At 43.9% G+C, this 17,766-nt stretch overlaps 1 protein-coding gene across 3 annotated transcripts in view; it reads right to left on the bottom strand.

Moving 5' to 3' along the window:
* IFT43 (intraflagellar transport 43) overlaps window positions 1-17,766 on the bottom strand; it is a 43,136-nt gene that overhangs the window by 10,952 nt on the left and 14,418 nt on the right. For all 3 annotated transcript variants that reach the window (XM_014249738.2, XM_005520246.2, XM_014249739.2), the window contains 3 exons: window positions 16,455-16,522; window positions 4,028-4,060; window positions 3,510-3,556 (listed from right to left, as the gene is read on the bottom strand). In XM_014249738.2, the coding sequence (XP_014105213.2) occupies window positions 3,510-3,556; window positions 4,028-4,060; window positions 16,455-16,522 (148 nt within the window). The remainder of the gene's footprint in view (window positions 1-3,509; window positions 3,557-4,027; window positions 4,061-16,454; window positions 16,523-17,766) is intronic.

The raw sequence follows: 17,766 nt of genomic DNA, 5'->3' as shown, positions 1-17,766 counted from the left end.
CTGCAGACAGAAAATCACACATCACATCCCAGTCTTCCAATAAAAGCCCTTTTCTAGGAGCTATGCATCCCAAGAGTAGCAGAGAGAAAGCAGAAAGGGACTTCTGATGATGGAGCAGTAGTCTATGTGGGAATAGCTGGAAAAGGGATTACAACCTTAGCTAATAAGTTCCCATAAAGTGCTGAGAAGAAAAATCCAAGAGCAAAGTAGTAAGGAGAAAGACATCAGGGGGAATACAACGCAGCAGTGCAGAACTGGTAGACAAAAAAAGGAACAACAAAGTAACTTCTAGCCAAAGGACAAATCAGATTGCTGAGGTAGGGGAGGAATGTTAGCATTTCTTGCCCTGACAGGAAACAGCCCTATCTAGCTCTGTGCCAGAGACACACGAGCCAAGTAAAGCCCTCTATGCCCTGCTGGAGAAAGCAACAAAGGGAGGATAAAGCCTTTCAATTCAGCTTGGTTGTCCCGTCTTCCCTCCCACCTCATGACAAAGGATAGTCTGCACATGGCAGAAGCTCTTGGCTGCTACAGAAAAGGAAGCAGTGCGCTGCAGATAGCACCTTTTAAATTCCACAGAGAGTCTCACATCTCCCATCTCATGCAGTTTTCCTGCTATACAGAGCTCAGTCACTGCTGCTCATTTTCCCTGTTGACATGGACAGAAAATTGAGCAATTACCCTCAAACTCCTCTCTCTAAGATTGCACAGATTGCTACATACAAAGCATTAAGCCCCCAATTGCCCCTGGCCAAAAGTGACTTAACTAGGCCTGTCCTTTAGGAATTAAACACTTTTGTGTTGCTTGTGAGGGTTTATTATTCCTCAAGTGTGATGCATTAAATCCTGCTAAAGCAGTTTTCTCACCATGCAGAGGACCTGGTCCCCCATGACAAGGTCCAGTGGGCATATACCCTCTAACAGAAGTTACGCATTTGCTGTGCCTGACTTCTCATGAGTACCAGCATGTGTTCAGGAGGGCAGGCACTAAGATCGCAGTGAGTGCAGTAGGAAATCAAGCTAGTTATCAATTAGATAATCCAGAGCTACTTTTGGGGAGACACTGCACTTTTTCAAAACTGTTTTCCACCTTCTGGGTTTCCCTGTGCAGCTGTAATGAATGGCTGAAACTGCAGATCATTCCGTGCCTGTCCCTGTCTGGTCCACCCACTTACTACCTCCCATATTGTTTCAGTCATTCCACACAGCCTGAGAAGTGCCTGTCCTTCTCTCCCAAACTCCCACAGAGATAAGGAATCAGATGCTATTTCATACACAGGCCAGGAGCAGTGAAAGAATTCTACTTTTATTTCTGAAACTACAAGGCCTATCAAGCCCAAAAGTCTCCACTTGGCTTCCCTCCACTCTCCACCTGCCAAATGGGGTTCTCTACAGCCCCTGTACTTTTTTAACACATTATCAAATGGACTCCAAACTCAGAGCCTCTAGTTGTTAGTGATGTATAAACGATCACAACCAAGCATATTTCAAATTCACAAGAACACCTTTTTAAGGGCATATAGTTTTGTCCTTCATTCTTCTAATGAAAAGGTTGGATGGGGGACAAACAATGTTAATGGAATGGTACAGCTCAGCTTTCTAATAGGTTAAAGGAAGGCAATCCAAATGTATTGGTTGACAGCAGCAATCATTACGCAACCGTGCCTGTTCATATTAAGGTGTACAAGCTAAGACATTATGCAGCACAAAATAACCGTGACCCATCCTTGGGGATCCATACACCAATGTCTTTATTTTTCTGTGTTTAGAAACTGAGCTTTGCTGTTACAGTTAAGGACACAAACTCAAGTGCAGTTCTATGCAAAGGAGAGGCTGATACAGCTCAATTTACTGCACAGCCACAGCCACTGCATGCTTCTCCGTGCCTTCTACACAAGGCAGTTATTTGTATCTCTCTGCTTATTCAAAAAAGCAATTTTATTCAAGTTCAAGAGTTTGTTTGTATGTCACTTCTTGTCACTCCAACTGCTGAGCCCACATGGAGAATTTCTCTCCCACAACAGTTTGCCTTATCTCCCTGTCGAAATAGGACCACAACCATGCAGTGCACCATCCATTTAGAGATTTTCTATATGCAAATTAGATCCACAGCCCAAAATATTTGTACAAGAAACTGACTGGGTAGGAACCATACTACATCTTTCTTCTAAGGCACAGATTTAATCCAAAGCCAAATGCCAATTTGCAAACAACCCAAATTCAACTGTTAACCAGAGATAAATAAGTGAAGTCTGTTAGGATTCAACATGTATTCATACCACACTCTGCATCAAATCTGTTCTATACTTATTACCCAAGGTCTTGGAGTGCTGAAAGTCACATGCTACAAACAAACATGTGGCAAGCATTTTTATGCCTGGTTAGCAAAGACAGTCATATTCCAAGTGCATGACCAAGGTTCAACAAAAAGGACAGCACGTATGCAAACAGTCAGAGCTGTTTAGAACAGACTACCAGCCTCAGTGACATACACTGAAATTTAAGCCCAAGGAACTTCCCAGGGGAACAGTTTAGTCTGTTCTGAAGATGCCAATGCTATAAAGGTGCCACTTCTAGCAGTCACATGTTGCAATGCTTAATCTGTCTGGAGGACCCAAATAAGTCTTCATTTAATCTCATAAACCATACAGATGTCTGATCCTTTGTGACTCCAGATAATTCCTCTGATGCTTGCTGATATTTTACAAACGCGACTTTTTATACACTGTAAAAAATTCTTAGTCCTTGAAAACTGAGGTACCTCCTAGAGGCTTTAATGAATTTCTGTGCTCCTCACAGTTGTCTAGTGCTTGTCTTGAAATTCATAATGTGAAATTTTCCTGAGATTTCTCTTGACTCATCTAGTCCTAGAAGAGCAGGTAATATACACTATAAAGAAAACCAGTGCTAAGTCAGGAGTCCAGTAAATTTCACAGCAGCCTGGACATGGATGAGATGGGATTACCAACCAGTGTTTATGTTTAGCTTATGATCTATGATCTTGGGTTAGGGCAAGCAGATTTTTTAAATTAAGAATTCCATCATGACAGAAACCCCAGGCAACAAGGATATTGCTGTGAAAGATAACAGATGCTTTAAGTAGAGCCTACTATCACCTAAACCAGAGGAGAGTGGGACTTCTTTCCCCACTCTTAACCTTTTATTGTGCTTTTAGCTCTCATTTTTCCCAGTCCACTATTCTCAATGGAGGTAATTACAGAGAAAAGTGTGTCCTTGCCACTTTCCTGCTTTCCAAGGGTCCTCCATAATTCCGTGTTCATGAAAAACTAGAGTTAGACTACAAGTTCATTTCCTCATCCTCCCTCTCCATCTCCTTTACCCTTTCTCCCTCATTCATCTGGGGAGACCTAAGCAGCTCCTACATTTGTTTATTCCCCAGAGTGGTTCATTTCCTTGCAATTTCTTACAAGATGTCTCTGCTCCCTTTACTGGAAAGCCCCTAGACATGCATGAAGGCACTTCTTGCAGTCAAGTAGGTGATACCTTACCTCCACCATCATCTGATGCCTCCAGGCTCTGCTGTCTGAGACGATGGCTGCAGCAAAGCACAAGAAAGAATTTCAATTGCAAGCCATGAAAAACATTTTGTTGTGCCCCCTTTCTCCCCACAAACTTCATAGTCTGTCAATGAGAGAATTTACAAGTAGGCTTAATACACAGACTGATCATACCCCTCACTGCTGGGCTCAGCAGAAATCTTAGCTTAAGGAAGATGTACCTAAGATAAATCCCTAGGCTGCAGACAGTAGGGCCTCGGGTGGGTCTGGGAGGAAAGCAATGGCTTTCTAATTTTCCTTTTTTTTGTTTCATGGGAGTGACAGAGCCATCATCTACTCCATATTCAGGGAACTACAGAATGACCAGCCTTGCCCCATCGCAGGACACATTCTATGAATTCCTGACAGGTTCTGCATCCTTCCCAACTTTCAGATCTTGGTGTACTGGTCAGATGATCAGATCAGATGTAAATGTTGTGGAAGAAGTCTCAGCAACAATGGGAACTTACTCTTCTACTTCTTCTGCATGCTTTCTTCCTAACCTGCAAGACAAGGAAGGCTTATGTTTAGAAAAGGCTAGAGAAAACGAAAAACTTAACCTTTCCCCATATGATTGTTATTGTGCAAAACAGTACCTGCATCAGGTCTGATGTAACACATCACACCGTAAAGAGTTCTGAGTGACTATTAAGCAGTGTATCAAAAAGTCCCTGACTGCAACACACTGAAACAAAACCACTTGGGTCCCAAAAGACAGCCATGCCCAGATATGGCATAACCATACTCTCTGGTTCTTTAGTTTCTCAGATACTTTTTTATTCCCTTTGGCATCAGCTGCAGGTAAAGCTGGCCATACCTGAGTAGAGAGGTTGGCGCATTATGGAGTGAAGGTGCTATACTTCATCTACCTACTCCTGAGAGATCAACAGTTTCTTCCTCCCTGTGGTTGTGCATAAAGACTTTCTGGCTGCCTTTCAGGTTAGGAGTTCCACCTGAGCTGGCCAAGCTCAGGTCAGACATGCAGTTGCTGCAGAAAATCAGGGTTGACCTGTCTGAGTTAACAGGAGTTCATAATAACATGGCGGGGAGGTGCTGGCAAATGGCAGCTCCTTTGCTCTCCACCCCAACAAGCCCAGAAGTAATTCAGTCCCGATTAGGGATGCTTGTTCAATATTCAAAATGTAAAACATGGAGACTGCTGAACCAGCACTTTGAAAAGTTAATTAAATGCCAGGTTTCTTTTTAGCAGATACTCCATCACTTGCTGATTGCTTTGGCCATTTTGCAGAGTGAAGTTTCATGTCTATGCGTTGGGAATAAATATTCTCCCCTCCTCTGAAGTCAGTGTGCCATGACAAAGAATACACAGGGCTCTCCCCTATCACATGCACTGTCCCAGGACACACCAAGATATAAGAAAAGTTGCTTCACTGCCTTGCACTGCCCTTTTCAAAGCACTTTGTAACAGGGCGCAGGCCTCTTCTCATCTGCTCTCTGTTCTAGCAAGTCACAATCTTCATCTAGCTCTCCTGTGAATAATCTATTCTTCTAAGAGCAAGGAGTAGGGCAGAGAGGATATCTAGCTATATGGAGAAGTATAAGGGGAAGAAAGTCTTTTGTCTCTACTGCTCTCTCTGAAGCTTGCAGTCTGTGAGAAGCTAAAGATACACCGAATCAGTGATCTGAGCCCAGTAATATCAACTGTTATAATCAGAACTTCAGCTGTGTGGTGGCATCTGCACCTGGGCTTTCAGCTGTAACTGCACCCTCTATTCAGAGGCAAACATGTAACATAACTGGGGAAAGAGCTCTTCCATTGAGGATGAACTGTCCAGCTCCATCCTTCTCCTCAGTGGTAGTACAAAGCATTTTCTGTGAGCCTCCTGATACTATGGAGAAAGAAATAGATGGCTTTGGAAAGTCCTCCACCAGCACTCAGTGGCATTTAGACTCTGAGAAGACAGAAGTAGAAAGATGATGCAAGATTTCTCCTATTTTGTTCCTCCTTTATGCCTTCGCAGAACTGGTTCCCACACAACCTTGCCCTGTACAAGCTGAAACATCCCAAATGATGGCATTTCACAGCCACGCACAGTGAGATGATTTCCTGGGAGTTCAATTTAACATCTTCTTGGCAGGATCCTGTTACTCCTGATGATTGTCCAACCCTAAGTAACACTCTCTTCCTCAGTACTCACACTCCTTACATCTTTGCTCCTGTCTCCAGGCAGAAATGAAACACTCCACATGTTCATACTTCCCAGGAGAAAAGGTCACTACTACTATCCCTGTAAGCAATTTCTGTTTCTTTTTCCTAAAGCTCCCTGTCATGACTGATATCCAGGTGGCCCACAGGGAAGGCAGTCATGTTAGTCCTAGAGGCAGAGACTGCTTTGAGACTTCAGCTTTCTCAACTTTTCTGTGTTGTTAGGAAAATACTTATTCAGGACAATAAGCAAATACCTCATTATGAAACAGCTGCAACATATATTGGAAAAAACAGTAATTTGGGGAACAAACTCATCAGCAGGGAGGGGGGAGATATAGTACTGTCCCCTTTAATCCCAGAGCCCAGGTGTTAGAACTCTCCCATCAAACAAGAACCATTCCTTTCTCTTCCTAGGGCAAGTTACAGCCCCACGGTCAGTGCCCCCAGGAGAACACCTTAGTCCCTGTGCCACAGGTCACAACGGTGGCACTGGGTGAGGCAAGTCTCTCATGCTGAGAGTACTGTGGTTTATACAGGGCATTTATATACTAATGGCACTGGAGCAGGAGCTAGAAATAGAAATGACTGCTCTTCTGTTTAGGAGAGACATCTGCTTCCAGTCACCAGTACTAGGTATGTTTGTTAATATATTATTTGGTACAGCATTATTTGATGAAACTAGCATTTCAAGTCAGCTCATGAGCTCACATGTAGAAAACTATCCCAAAAATATAATGTGAAGCTTCTGTAGCACAGGAGGGAATTGTATGTCTTACACTCTCTGTGGCCTTAATGATCAAGCAAAGAAGATACCAGGAAACACTATTTCCTCTAATTTTTTTATAAGGCTTCCTTTCATTTTGTTTAGTGCCAAATTACTTTTTTAGTCCTTGTTTCACATTGGGGGAAAAAAAACACAAAACATTTTTGCTTTAACTAGTCTTTTGCTTTTTTGGCAAAACTGCAGTACCTATAATCTATGTAACAAAGCGACTCTGAGAGGAAAGATGAGTTTTGTCTTGTGTCCTAAAGTTAAAAAGCTTCAAGGCAGCAAGAGAAATCATTAATAGATCTTCAAATGTGCCCCACCTTCAATTCTGTCCATTCCATAAACTTAGCTGAGGGCTAAGCTATACCTGGAGATAGTATTCCTGCAGAACCCATCAGCTGCTTGTCTCTTTGCTCTCCAAGTACTGTGGGAAGCCTCACAGGATTTCTTCATGATGTTATCACATTGCTTTAAGGATTGTGGAGTACCCCTTCCTAAGAATAGTCTCATCTTACCAATGACCATTGCCACACATTAAGACCAACATTTCCTCCTTCAGGAGTATCAGGTCTGGGTAAACAGCACCCTCTTCATTCATCTCATGAGCTTTGGAGTGGTGAATGAAAGCAGACATGGAACAAACTTAACCAAACTCAAGCCAGCATACACAGCTTTCCTACTCTTTTCTCATGTTCTCAGCATCACGAAGTGCACTGCCCTGCTTTGTCTGCTGTGGAAGCAGGCACAGCCCAGGAAGGGCAGCAACAAGGACCTACAAAATGAGCAACTGAATATGAACTACAGATACAGTTGCTCAAGTAAGGATAAACAAACCAATACAATCCCAGGAGCAGTGGTCAGAAATACATTCAGTCTGCTGTATTATACACCAGCTACTCCCCATTTTTGTGAGACAGGGATACATCTGGTTTTTTCACTTATGCTCCCAAGTCCATTGCATCTGGAGGGGCAAAGAACATGGACTCACACCATCACATGGACAGTTCCTTTTAAACTCCCTTTCCCTGAGAGGCTGTCAGCACACCCAAACATAACCATAATCCCAGAATATTCCCAATAGCTTTGGACAGCTGCTTACCCCCTCTCTGTTTCAGGGTATTCAATAGCTGTGAAACTGGGTAAGACCCTGACTGTCCTTGTGTAACTCCATGGTATGTTAGTCCTAGTACAGAATGCCTGTTTCTCTCCTAGCTCTCCCCTGGGGCAGAGGATATAGATCTGATCTCTCTCTCGAGTGTTGTCTTTGCTCCATTCTGCCCAGGAGGAATCCTTCGTCCACATTAATGAGAACGGGTTAAGCGTCAGACCCGAGACTTTACTCCCACACAGCCCCCTGATGCACAGCTGAGCTGCCTGCAACTTCTGTGCTGAAGGGTGAAAGGCAGTTCCAATGTAGACATCATCTCTGTTAAACTGTTTCTTTCTCATTTAATGGCCTACCACGGAGATCTAAATGGAGATAAAGTGGCAGGGCTCAGAGAACAGCCAGGATGCTATCTTTATGCAGCATGACAATGTGCAGTGGTTAATTAGACACCGTTAACCTATTTTAGCAGAGGACATAACTGGAATGAATGGGGAAAAACGTCCTTGAAATCTTTTAATGTCCACGGCTCATGAGAGCTCCAGACACACTCGCGTCCTGCACCGCGCCACAGCCAGGCTCCAAGGGATTCACCGTGCAGGACCGGAGGTTCTCTCATGCGGCCCGGGGAGGTGTGAGGGCGGGCAGAACAGCTAAGGAAAATGGATTACCGCAGCTTGCTAAAACTCATACGGAGGCGGCGGGACGAGAACGCCCAGCACGGCGCGGCGGAGGAGGAGAGAGGGCTGGGAGCTCGGGCAGCCCTCTGGCCGGCCCGGCTGCGCTCCGCCCGAGGCTCCGGGCCGCTCCGGGCCGCCACAGCCGCAGCATGGGCGGGCCGCGGCCGCCCCCTGCCGGGCACGGCGCGGGGCTGCGGGCCCGGGCTGGCCTGCAACCCGCCGCGGGTCCGGACCTAGGGCTGCTCTCGTTTTACACGGCAGCGGGGGAGAAATTCATCTGCCCGTGTGTGGGAGTGTTTCCTGGCATGCCTCAACCACTTCTGCGAATCACGTGGAACCAGAAAGCCGCTCCAAGCATCCCTCTTGCTAAAAGAATGAAACGGGGAAAAAAGGAGAAGGTCGTGATGTTCAGAGATGCATTTTGTTTGGAGATAGTGGGGCGATCAAAGGGCGGGCAGATACAGGCTGGGTGCGAAGAAAACAAGTCAGGCAGCCGGCGTTCTGCCTCAGCGCTTCCATCCAAAACCATGACCACCTCAACGCCGAAGGCCTGGTTCAGCCCACAGGGAGGCACGAAGCCTTTTGCCTCTTGGGCAAAGACTGTAATTCAGGTCTAGGCCTGAGGGAGGAGAGGAAAAATATTTAAAAATGCGTTGTACTCTCTTGCTCAAGTGTTCTTTAAGTGCCCATCACCACACTGAGTAGGCGGTGAGCTAGGAGTTGCAGCTTGTTCAATAGCCTAAGGCACAACTAAGTTACACATCCAATATGACACACAAGTGCTAACTGATAGTTCTCCGGGCTCTCCAAGTATGCGTCTAGGTCACTGCTTGGTCTAGGTCACTGCTTGTTCGCTGTGGCACAGGAAAAGACACATTTGCCAAGGGTGTCTGTAAATTTGAACTACTACCCGTGCTGGAAAGCACCACAAGGTGCCTTCTCAGCTATTCCATTGCACCTTCCCCGGGGCTCTGATCTGTTGTTTTAAGTTTCCACCCTCTCTTCCTGGCCTGTGGCAGCCTGGAAAAGCCAGGTTTTCCTTTACAAAATTAAGGAGTTTACATCTCCTATAATATAGGCAAGTTTTGCCATTGATTTCAGCATGTTATGAGCCTTTACTTTCATCACAGGATGTCACCTCATGGGCCTCCACTTCCCAGCCCTGGAATGCATGGCTATCTGTATCACTACAAAGGGGCTTTGGGCAGACAGACATTTTTTAAACTGTAATGGACCTACCATCCATCTCACAAGCTGCCTGTGCTGGTCAGATTGCATGCTGAGCACACTGCCCCAGAGCATGGCTCTGGAAGAGGATGGCTGCAGCAATGAGCAGGCATGCTCTGTAGGATGAGATCTGACAGACACTGCTGCTAGCCAGCTCCAGCTGAAATGGACTTGTGAAGCACTTAATCTCCAGCTGAAGTGTTTTTGTTTCTCCTCATGTCTTAATATGTGGGCTTACTTAACAGAAACAACAAAGGAGGAAAGCTTTGGCAAGCAGGACTTTAGGAACTGGCACAATAGAAGAAGCTGACAAGAGAGTGTTCCCGAGGATCCCTGAACCTCAGCCTACTCACTGCATCATCCCCGAAGCAGATGTTCCCAGGGTTCCCCCTCTTGCTCACTGGTAGAGAGCTGACCGGCAGAGCTGTTCAGAGCTCCCACTGAGCAACAGAAAAAACAACACTCAATACAAATTCCTGCTGTGTGGGAAAACAGAAAGCAGTGCTGCAGTTTCTAGAGGTATCCACCACATATCTTTGGTCCCTGAGAACAGGGACTCCTATCCAAGTGATCACGTTCTTGGCATCCAGTAAGCACAAAGCTCAACTCTCTCATAAAATGACTCTTGAGGTTACAGGAGCATTTCAGCTTCCTTTTAAAGAAAAAAGCACACTTCTTGATCCTCATGGTTACAGGAAAGAGCTGACTGCTAAAGAAGACAGAAAATGTATTTAAGGTTGTTTGGGTTTATTGTCAAATCTCACAATAGAGAACAAACCCATTATTATGAGATTCAAAGACCTTTCATTTGTGACTGGCCTCACTGAAAACACTTATATGAAAAATATTAGAAAGAATTAGGTGTTTATTACTGTTCTATTATTATTGTTCTGTCATCTGAGAGCAACAGCTTCTGAACAAAGATATTTTAAGAACTTGGGATTAAGAATTTGAGAAGAGTGGAGGGGTTTTATGGGGAAGGGGGCTGGGGGAGGGGGAAATAGGGCCAAGCAAATAGATCAGGTCATCTCAGGTGCCTTTCAACAGATAAACTGCATTAAGCTAGACTTCACAGCCAATATATAGGGGGACCTACAATGGCCAGACAAGCTTTTAGCCTTGGCTATGACAGATACAAAAGGGTTGAAAGTTGCATGTGTTCTTCAAGAAGGTTTTGCTATTTTAAAATAGAAATATTTGGGACAGCCATAATAGCATCCCCTAAATTTTCTGGGAAATTTCCTGGAGACGCAGAGAAGTAAGGAAGGAAGATCCTTCTCCCCAGTCATTAAAAAAAAAAAACAAAAACAAAAAGGTCAAAGAGACTTCACCCTGAGAACACTCTGCCACTTCAGCAGTTTACATGGACCATTACCAAAAATGCCACGTTTCTGTTCTGTTTTTGTCATGCAAGCTTCATTTCTAGGGGAGCAAGAGGCTGCAATCCTACTAGACCTTCCATTGCCCAGTACCTTTCCAGAAAAAGAAGTCAAAAAAACCATCCCTAACTGGGAAAAAATAAAACAGAAATCTAGGTTAAAAATAAAAGGAAAAAGAAATAAGAAAAAATGGTGAAAAAAATCTTGAAAAGAAAAAAAGGGGGAAAAAAGGGAAAAGAAGAAACAAAACTCTTTTTTCCAGGCTCCTCTGAGCACTGCAAAGGAATAAATGGACATAAGCCTAACACTTTCCCCTTGCAGGAAACTCTTACAAGTCACACTAAGAAGGTTTAAAAGGAATAAAAATCCCCTGTGACAGCCAGGGCACTGAGGGATTCTCAGGTGACTCTTCTGTCTTTTAGGGACTTTTCTTTTTCTGCCAGTTATCTTTACTGAGTCTAAACAGAAACACCAAGGAGAGCTCACCCCAGCAATGACATGAAGGGACAAGAGGACAGGAGCTTGTTAGCATTCCTGGAACATCCAGCCTATTAAAAAAAAAAAAAAATAAAAAAATAAAATAAAATAAAATAAAATAAAATAAGGAGGGGGCAGGGAGGGAGAGAGAGAGAGAGAGAAGAAAAAACCCACCCTGGGCCTGCACATTGCAGCTTACCGCCATCTTGATGTCCTTGATGCGTGCCGATGGTATGGAGGTGGCTGGCACCAGATCAGCCCAAGAGAAGGAATGAAAGGCCAATGGAGATTTATGTGAGGAGAGTGAGATGGACAAGGTAAAATTGTCAGGAGGAGTTGTTAGAAAGTAAAATATATTGTGACAATTCCACTCCTGCCGTTCATCAATAAACTGACAGATCATTTAGTGTCAATTAGGAGTGATAGATGGACAAGTCCCCATGATCCTGGGCCAAAATTAATGGCTGGGAGGGAGAGGGTGATTGAAAATGACGGCTGACATTGAGAGGAAAGTCCTGAAGGTCCCCAAGGGGCCATTACTTGCCTCATTCCCTTGCAGATCAATGCAGGGACAAACCCAAAAACAGACACTTCAAGACAAAACTTAATCAGACTTCCTTTTCTTTCTTCTCCTTCTGAGTTTTGCCCCCTCACTTGGCAGCCTTCATCCTCTCTGCCTATACTCTTCACTTCACTGAGGACATCTGCAGATAGCTGCAAGCTGCAGAGTGAGGCTGACATCTCCCATGCAGCCAGAAGTCTGGCTGTACTCCTAATGTGGCAGTGTCACAGGGAAGTGTTGAGACTCACCTCAACACTGCTGGATTGGGAGTAGAGAACAGAAGCAATGACACAAGCTTTCCCCCACTGTCCCAGACGGAGAAACTCATGAGCACTTTACTACTCCCTGCTGCAAAACAGGGATTGCTAGAGGTTCTAAAACCAGGCACTCTCAGGGGTCATTTCTTATAGAAAGAATACAGGATAGTTTAAGCCCATATTTTTGAAACAGGAGGTTTTTAACTTTACTTGTCTCTAGAGACCTTGAATCATAAAACCCCTTAATCTCTTAAATAACTTTCCTCCAGCTCCAGGGTGCAATCTCACCACTGCCCAGCCTTCAGAGCCTTAAATGATATCTACACAGGGGCTGGGTTACCCTGCTCTAAAGGTCACCCCAACTGCATCCTCTTCCTTCCTACAGGCACTTAATATTCACCTTCTTGACAAATGCATTCCTAGACACTCTACCACTTCAGCATGGCCATTTTCCTAAACAAGCCTTGATTATTCCAACTCTATGTGGCCCATCAGTCAGAAAGGGGAAATTTCAGTTGCAGCTGAAACCCCTCTTGCTGCCTTGATCCATCTAGAAGAAACGAGGTACACATGCAGGCACTGGAAGGGACTTCCTATTGAAAGCAGCACTTGTGTTTGCTTACAGGGCTATCTGAAACAAGTTGTGTTTATTCCTCAACAACCCTAGCTGCTGTCCGAAGAGCTGTAGGAATTTTAGGGTGCTTACTGCAAGACCAAAGAGATAAAGCACCTAGGTAAATTGAAAGAGACCCAAGATGCAAAGAAATTAAGATATTGCTAGAGAGGAAACTGGAAAAAATTCTATGAGGAAAGTCAGAGAGATGAGATCAGAAGAAGCTGGAATTAAATGAATCATGGAAGCACCCCTCCTTTATCAAATCCTCACCAGTATGCGAAACTGAGTTCCCTTTTCCTTCCCCCACTGGCAGACACTTTGTGTTTCTTGCTTTTGATGTGTGAGATAACCTGACAGTAAAGCTCTGCTTTGCTTGTCACGAGTGTCAGCACTGATGTCATTAGGGACATCAGCAGAGCTTTCAGAATGGCACTTGGGCTCCATCCAGTGGTTAGAGAGCTGCTTCTGTAGGAAAACCCGACTGTAATTACTGTTCTTTATCTCAGCAAGCTACTAGGCCCCAAGTGGCTGCCCAGGTTCTTGGCTGGTCCCCTTTCTGCTAGTACTGGGGCTAGAATGTTGCTGGGACAGCAACAAGACCACCTCTTCTTACTGAGAATCATTCTTCTGAGTACAGGTTTAACTGGATACACAGATTTAGGTACACATGGACCTGGTAGTACAGAAAAGTGAATTTTCTGTCACTACTTTGAACCATTTAGTTGCTGTTTGTGAAGGAGGGTTGCTCAGACACCAGCGGTCCTCATCATTACCCAGATTTACAAAATTGGACTCCTAGCAATGACAACTGTTCCATCAGAGTACTGGGAGTCCAAAGCAATCTTCCCACATTTGGCTTTTGAAAACTTGAGTAAAATAGATAATTTTGATAGTTCTCAGCAATTTAAATATCTGACACTTGCAAATGCTATGGGAACTCATGATAAAACACTGTGTCTCACACACCATTTATGCTAATTAATTTTTAAAATAATTTAGGTTGGAAAACTTTTAGAGTCCTCTTCTTCCTATCTTGCAACAGTCTGGGAGAGCAGCAGTCTGATGGAAATAATCAGCAAGATGGTGACAATATTTACAAGTTTTCATAAACATGACATGAACAGGGCAGGTAAGGGACTAAAAGAGAACACAAAGGTAGAAAAACAGGTTACAAACTAAAGTCTACTCTAACATGTGCCAAATGGAAATAAAAAGAACAATTTCAAGTGATCATTTTGTACTGATAAGACTCTGAACTAGAAATATAGCAGAAAAGCATCCCTGCAGGAAAAGCAACACATATGCAGTTGTAACTGACTGAATCTGTCAGAAACAGAACTAAAAGTTAAGACTTCAAATGGAGAAAGAATAACATAAATAGCTACAAGATCATTGCACAAGTGGCTGCAGTATCCCATCTGACCCAAAATATATTTACACAACACAGAAAATCTAACTGGAGCCACTCTGCTCATCCTTCCTTTCTAAGTGAAAGAAAAAAAAAAAAAAACAAAACCCAGATTTTAACATTGTCAGTTCTGAAAATCAAATTACTTCTAACAGAATAATTCCCAAGTGTAGGTTCGGTTACACTGGCAAAAAAAAGGGCTTAAACCTAAATCAGATATATCAACAGAAGCATGTTATTCTAACTACATCTACACTAGTGAACTTGGAGCAAGTTAACTTGATGGGCTTCCAAACTGAGTCCAATTGGTTGAAAAGCTGTGGGGAGATAGAGCCTGAGAAAACAGAAACAACAAAGCTACAGCAACATTGGTATGACATCAGCCAATGACTCAGACTTTTCACATGAAGGCTTTACCCTGGGATATGTCACAAAGCAAGCCCTACAGGCCAGCATCTCAGACTTTTTTAAGGGAGAGAAGAGAGATTAGCTTGGGGAGAATACACAGGAAGGGAAAGCCAAGGGAATTAGTTGTGCAAAACCCTTGCACCTCATATGACTGGAGAAAGAACAAACTTCTTCATAAAATTTATTCAATAAAAACCCTTATTACAAATGAGCACTGTCAGATATGACATATCACATGCATGATTGAGCAAGGGACACATCCTGGTCTCTTGTCTCAGTGTGCAGATTCTCAGAGGCAGAAAGGTCTGCAACCCTGTGTTCTCTGCTTCTCCAGCTGAACTACATCCAATGTCATAGAAGCCCTTACTCCAGACGCCTACACTGTCATGTAAACCATGCAGTTGAGATGCTGGGGAAGCACCACCCACAACTACTGCTGCAAATCTGTAGGATAAAGCTAATGTCAAACAATGGAAAACATGGTAAAATAGCACGTGGCACAGTGCTGTTACATTAGGAACCTGTTCACTGTCCTTCAGGGCACATTAGGCACAGTCCTGCATATGTATTACCTCCAATCCAGTCCTTCACCTAACCAACAATTACATAACTTATTTTTCCTAAGCAATGCAATTGAACCTTCTTGCCTGCTGTCACACTTCCATAAAGCTTATGTTTGGTCCTGCAAAGATCCGGGATCACTGGTGGCACTTTTCTAATACACTGAGGTGAATGCATCTTTGCAGTGGCAACTTCCAGCTGCAGCCAGCCAATGAAAAATAACCACTATCAGGGTCAAACTGGAGAGCAACAGGAGTTCAGGCTGAGAGCTGTATTCCCTTGCTTTATTCTAGTCTCCAGATTTCGACTATTTATTTTTCAGAGACAAATAGACTGATAATTTTCTCAAAAAATACTGTTTTTTGGAAAGGCTACCCCAGAATACAGACCACCTGTCTCCCCTCCCAGGAAATACTGACTGTATAACAGGTTTCCGGTTGATTCTCGGTTTCAGAAAAGAAAACACATAACTTTTCATAAATCAGAGTGCCTCCAAAGTATATATAAAGACAACAGGCCTTTAACTACACAAGCAATCTCACACCACTCCACAGCTGAGCCCTTCAGCTCTGTGAATATGAAATACAACATCAGCATAACTTCGCAGCTTGGTAAACCACAACTATTTGAAATCAAGTAATCTCCTCCCAGTCTGAACTGTCCTTTAGTTTTCATTCCTATCCTATTACCATGTCCAGATATTTACACTTTGTCTTACGTGTCCTTCATGTAAGCATCACACTTCTCAATATACATTCTACAATTTGTACACTTTTTCCTCCTATCTCTTCTTGCTGACCATCTCCATCCATCTCCATTATACCATAACCCTATACACACATAAACATTGACAAATTTCACCTTTACTGTCAAGGCTGATCACTAAATCCTGATGTGTTCATTGCACTCTTGTCAGTGTTGTGCCACTTTCCTGGAAAGGATGGAACCAGTCAAATCCCACCATCCCAGCTCCTGCATTTAATATGCTTATTTATGCTCTTGACACCTTCCAGGCACTGTACCAGGTAAGGAATACACTGCCTCTGGTAAACAGGGACATGTACACAGTTCTAAGCCTCGCAAAGTCAATTAGCCAATGGAACCATGCAAGAGCAATACTTCAAATGGCTTGAACAAGTTACATTGATATTGGAAGGAGAGGCCATCTAAAAGACACAGGAAAACTGTTCCAATGTCTGTGACAGCAAGGTCCAACTAGAGATGTTCCTTTATTCAACACCTAAGTCCCGCTTAATAAGGAAAGAGGTGAGGACTCACTTGGTAGGTGCCAGTACAGGATCATCTGCCCAGCCTCCTTGCCGGCGTGGGGGTTTAGGTGGTGGAACCTTTAATAAAGAGAAGAGACATGTTACTTACAGCTCTGGTCGTGGCAAAGTCAAGCCAATTGAGACACCAGGTCCACACACAATAATGTAAGACTTCACCCAATAATGGAAAGATAGTGTTTAAAATACTTTTTAATCATAAAATAAAAGTGAGACATAAACTACAGGACAGGTTTTTTGGCCTTTCTCTAAACAAAAGATGCATCACCCTAATTAGTATCTTGACAAATTTCAAGTCTGAGTGCCTTTGACTTTTTGAGGACATACAATACAGTAGCTGACTGATCCACAGAGGATGTGCTCTCCTGGCAAAACAGGGTTCCCTGGGAACTGGTTCAGTGCTCATCGCTGTTGCCCACATATCAGTGGGAGGTATCACATTATGCCTTTCCTAGTGTACAAGACAGCATGTTTTAGACATCTTGTTTTATATGAGGAATTGTTCCTAAAAAGTCTGCTTTTGTCCACTGCTTAGAATAGGAGGATAGATGCCAAGTTCAGACACAGTGATCCATACCCAAACTCTTCCAAAGTTAGTTGGGATGAATACCAGCACTGCCTCCACTGAAATCCAAAGGGGAAGATCATCTGGAGCTTAAAGACACCCCCTGCTATTTTCTTGCATTGTCTTGTGTGGCACTCTGCCACAAGGCAAGAGAAAACGGGAATTCAGCTTGGGGTTATGATGGGAATTTTCAAATGGGGCCATGAATTCCCACCATTTGGAAGCTGCCCATTGCCATTTACAGTTTTAGGTTTGGTTCCCCCAGCCTGAGGCACTTTGTACAGCACTGCCTTCAGTGTTCTGCAGGGCAAGCAATGATGAAAGCAGAGGCAAGGTGAACCCAGCCTACCTAGCTCACAATTGATGATGCCCAATGAGGGAAGATGGATTACAGGGACCTGTGAATGGACCATCATTATGAAGAATGACTGGGTAAACGATGTTCCTAAACAGAGAAAAAACCACAATGTAGTGGTGGGGGCACAGGTGGCTTCCACAGCTTTTATTAAGAAAGTGAATGAGTGGGATGACTCCTGAGGAGTTCTGACTTCAGAGAGGACCTTGCATGTGTGCTGGGGTCAACCCTGAGCCAAAGCCAAATCGCCTCTTGCCACAGATGAGGACAGGGTCGAGCTAACCCCTGATGGTAGGGGTCTCGCATGTTTATTTCTTGAAGTATAAGCACTGTTTGTGAGTGTGGGAAATTAAGAGACCCTGCCAGGGGCAGCCTCTGCCTGCT

Source organism: Pseudopodoces humilis, chromosome 7 (assembly GCF_049639895.1).
Source record: "Pseudopodoces humilis isolate 2021_Gansu_Grassland_sample_001 chromosome 7, ASM4963989v1, whole genome shotgun sequence".
Lineage (NCBI taxonomy): Eukaryota > Metazoa > Chordata > Aves > Passeriformes > Paridae > Pseudopodoces > Pseudopodoces humilis.
The sequence above is the reverse complement of the archived record's forward strand: the minus strand, read 5'-3'. Positions and strand labels throughout refer to the sequence as shown.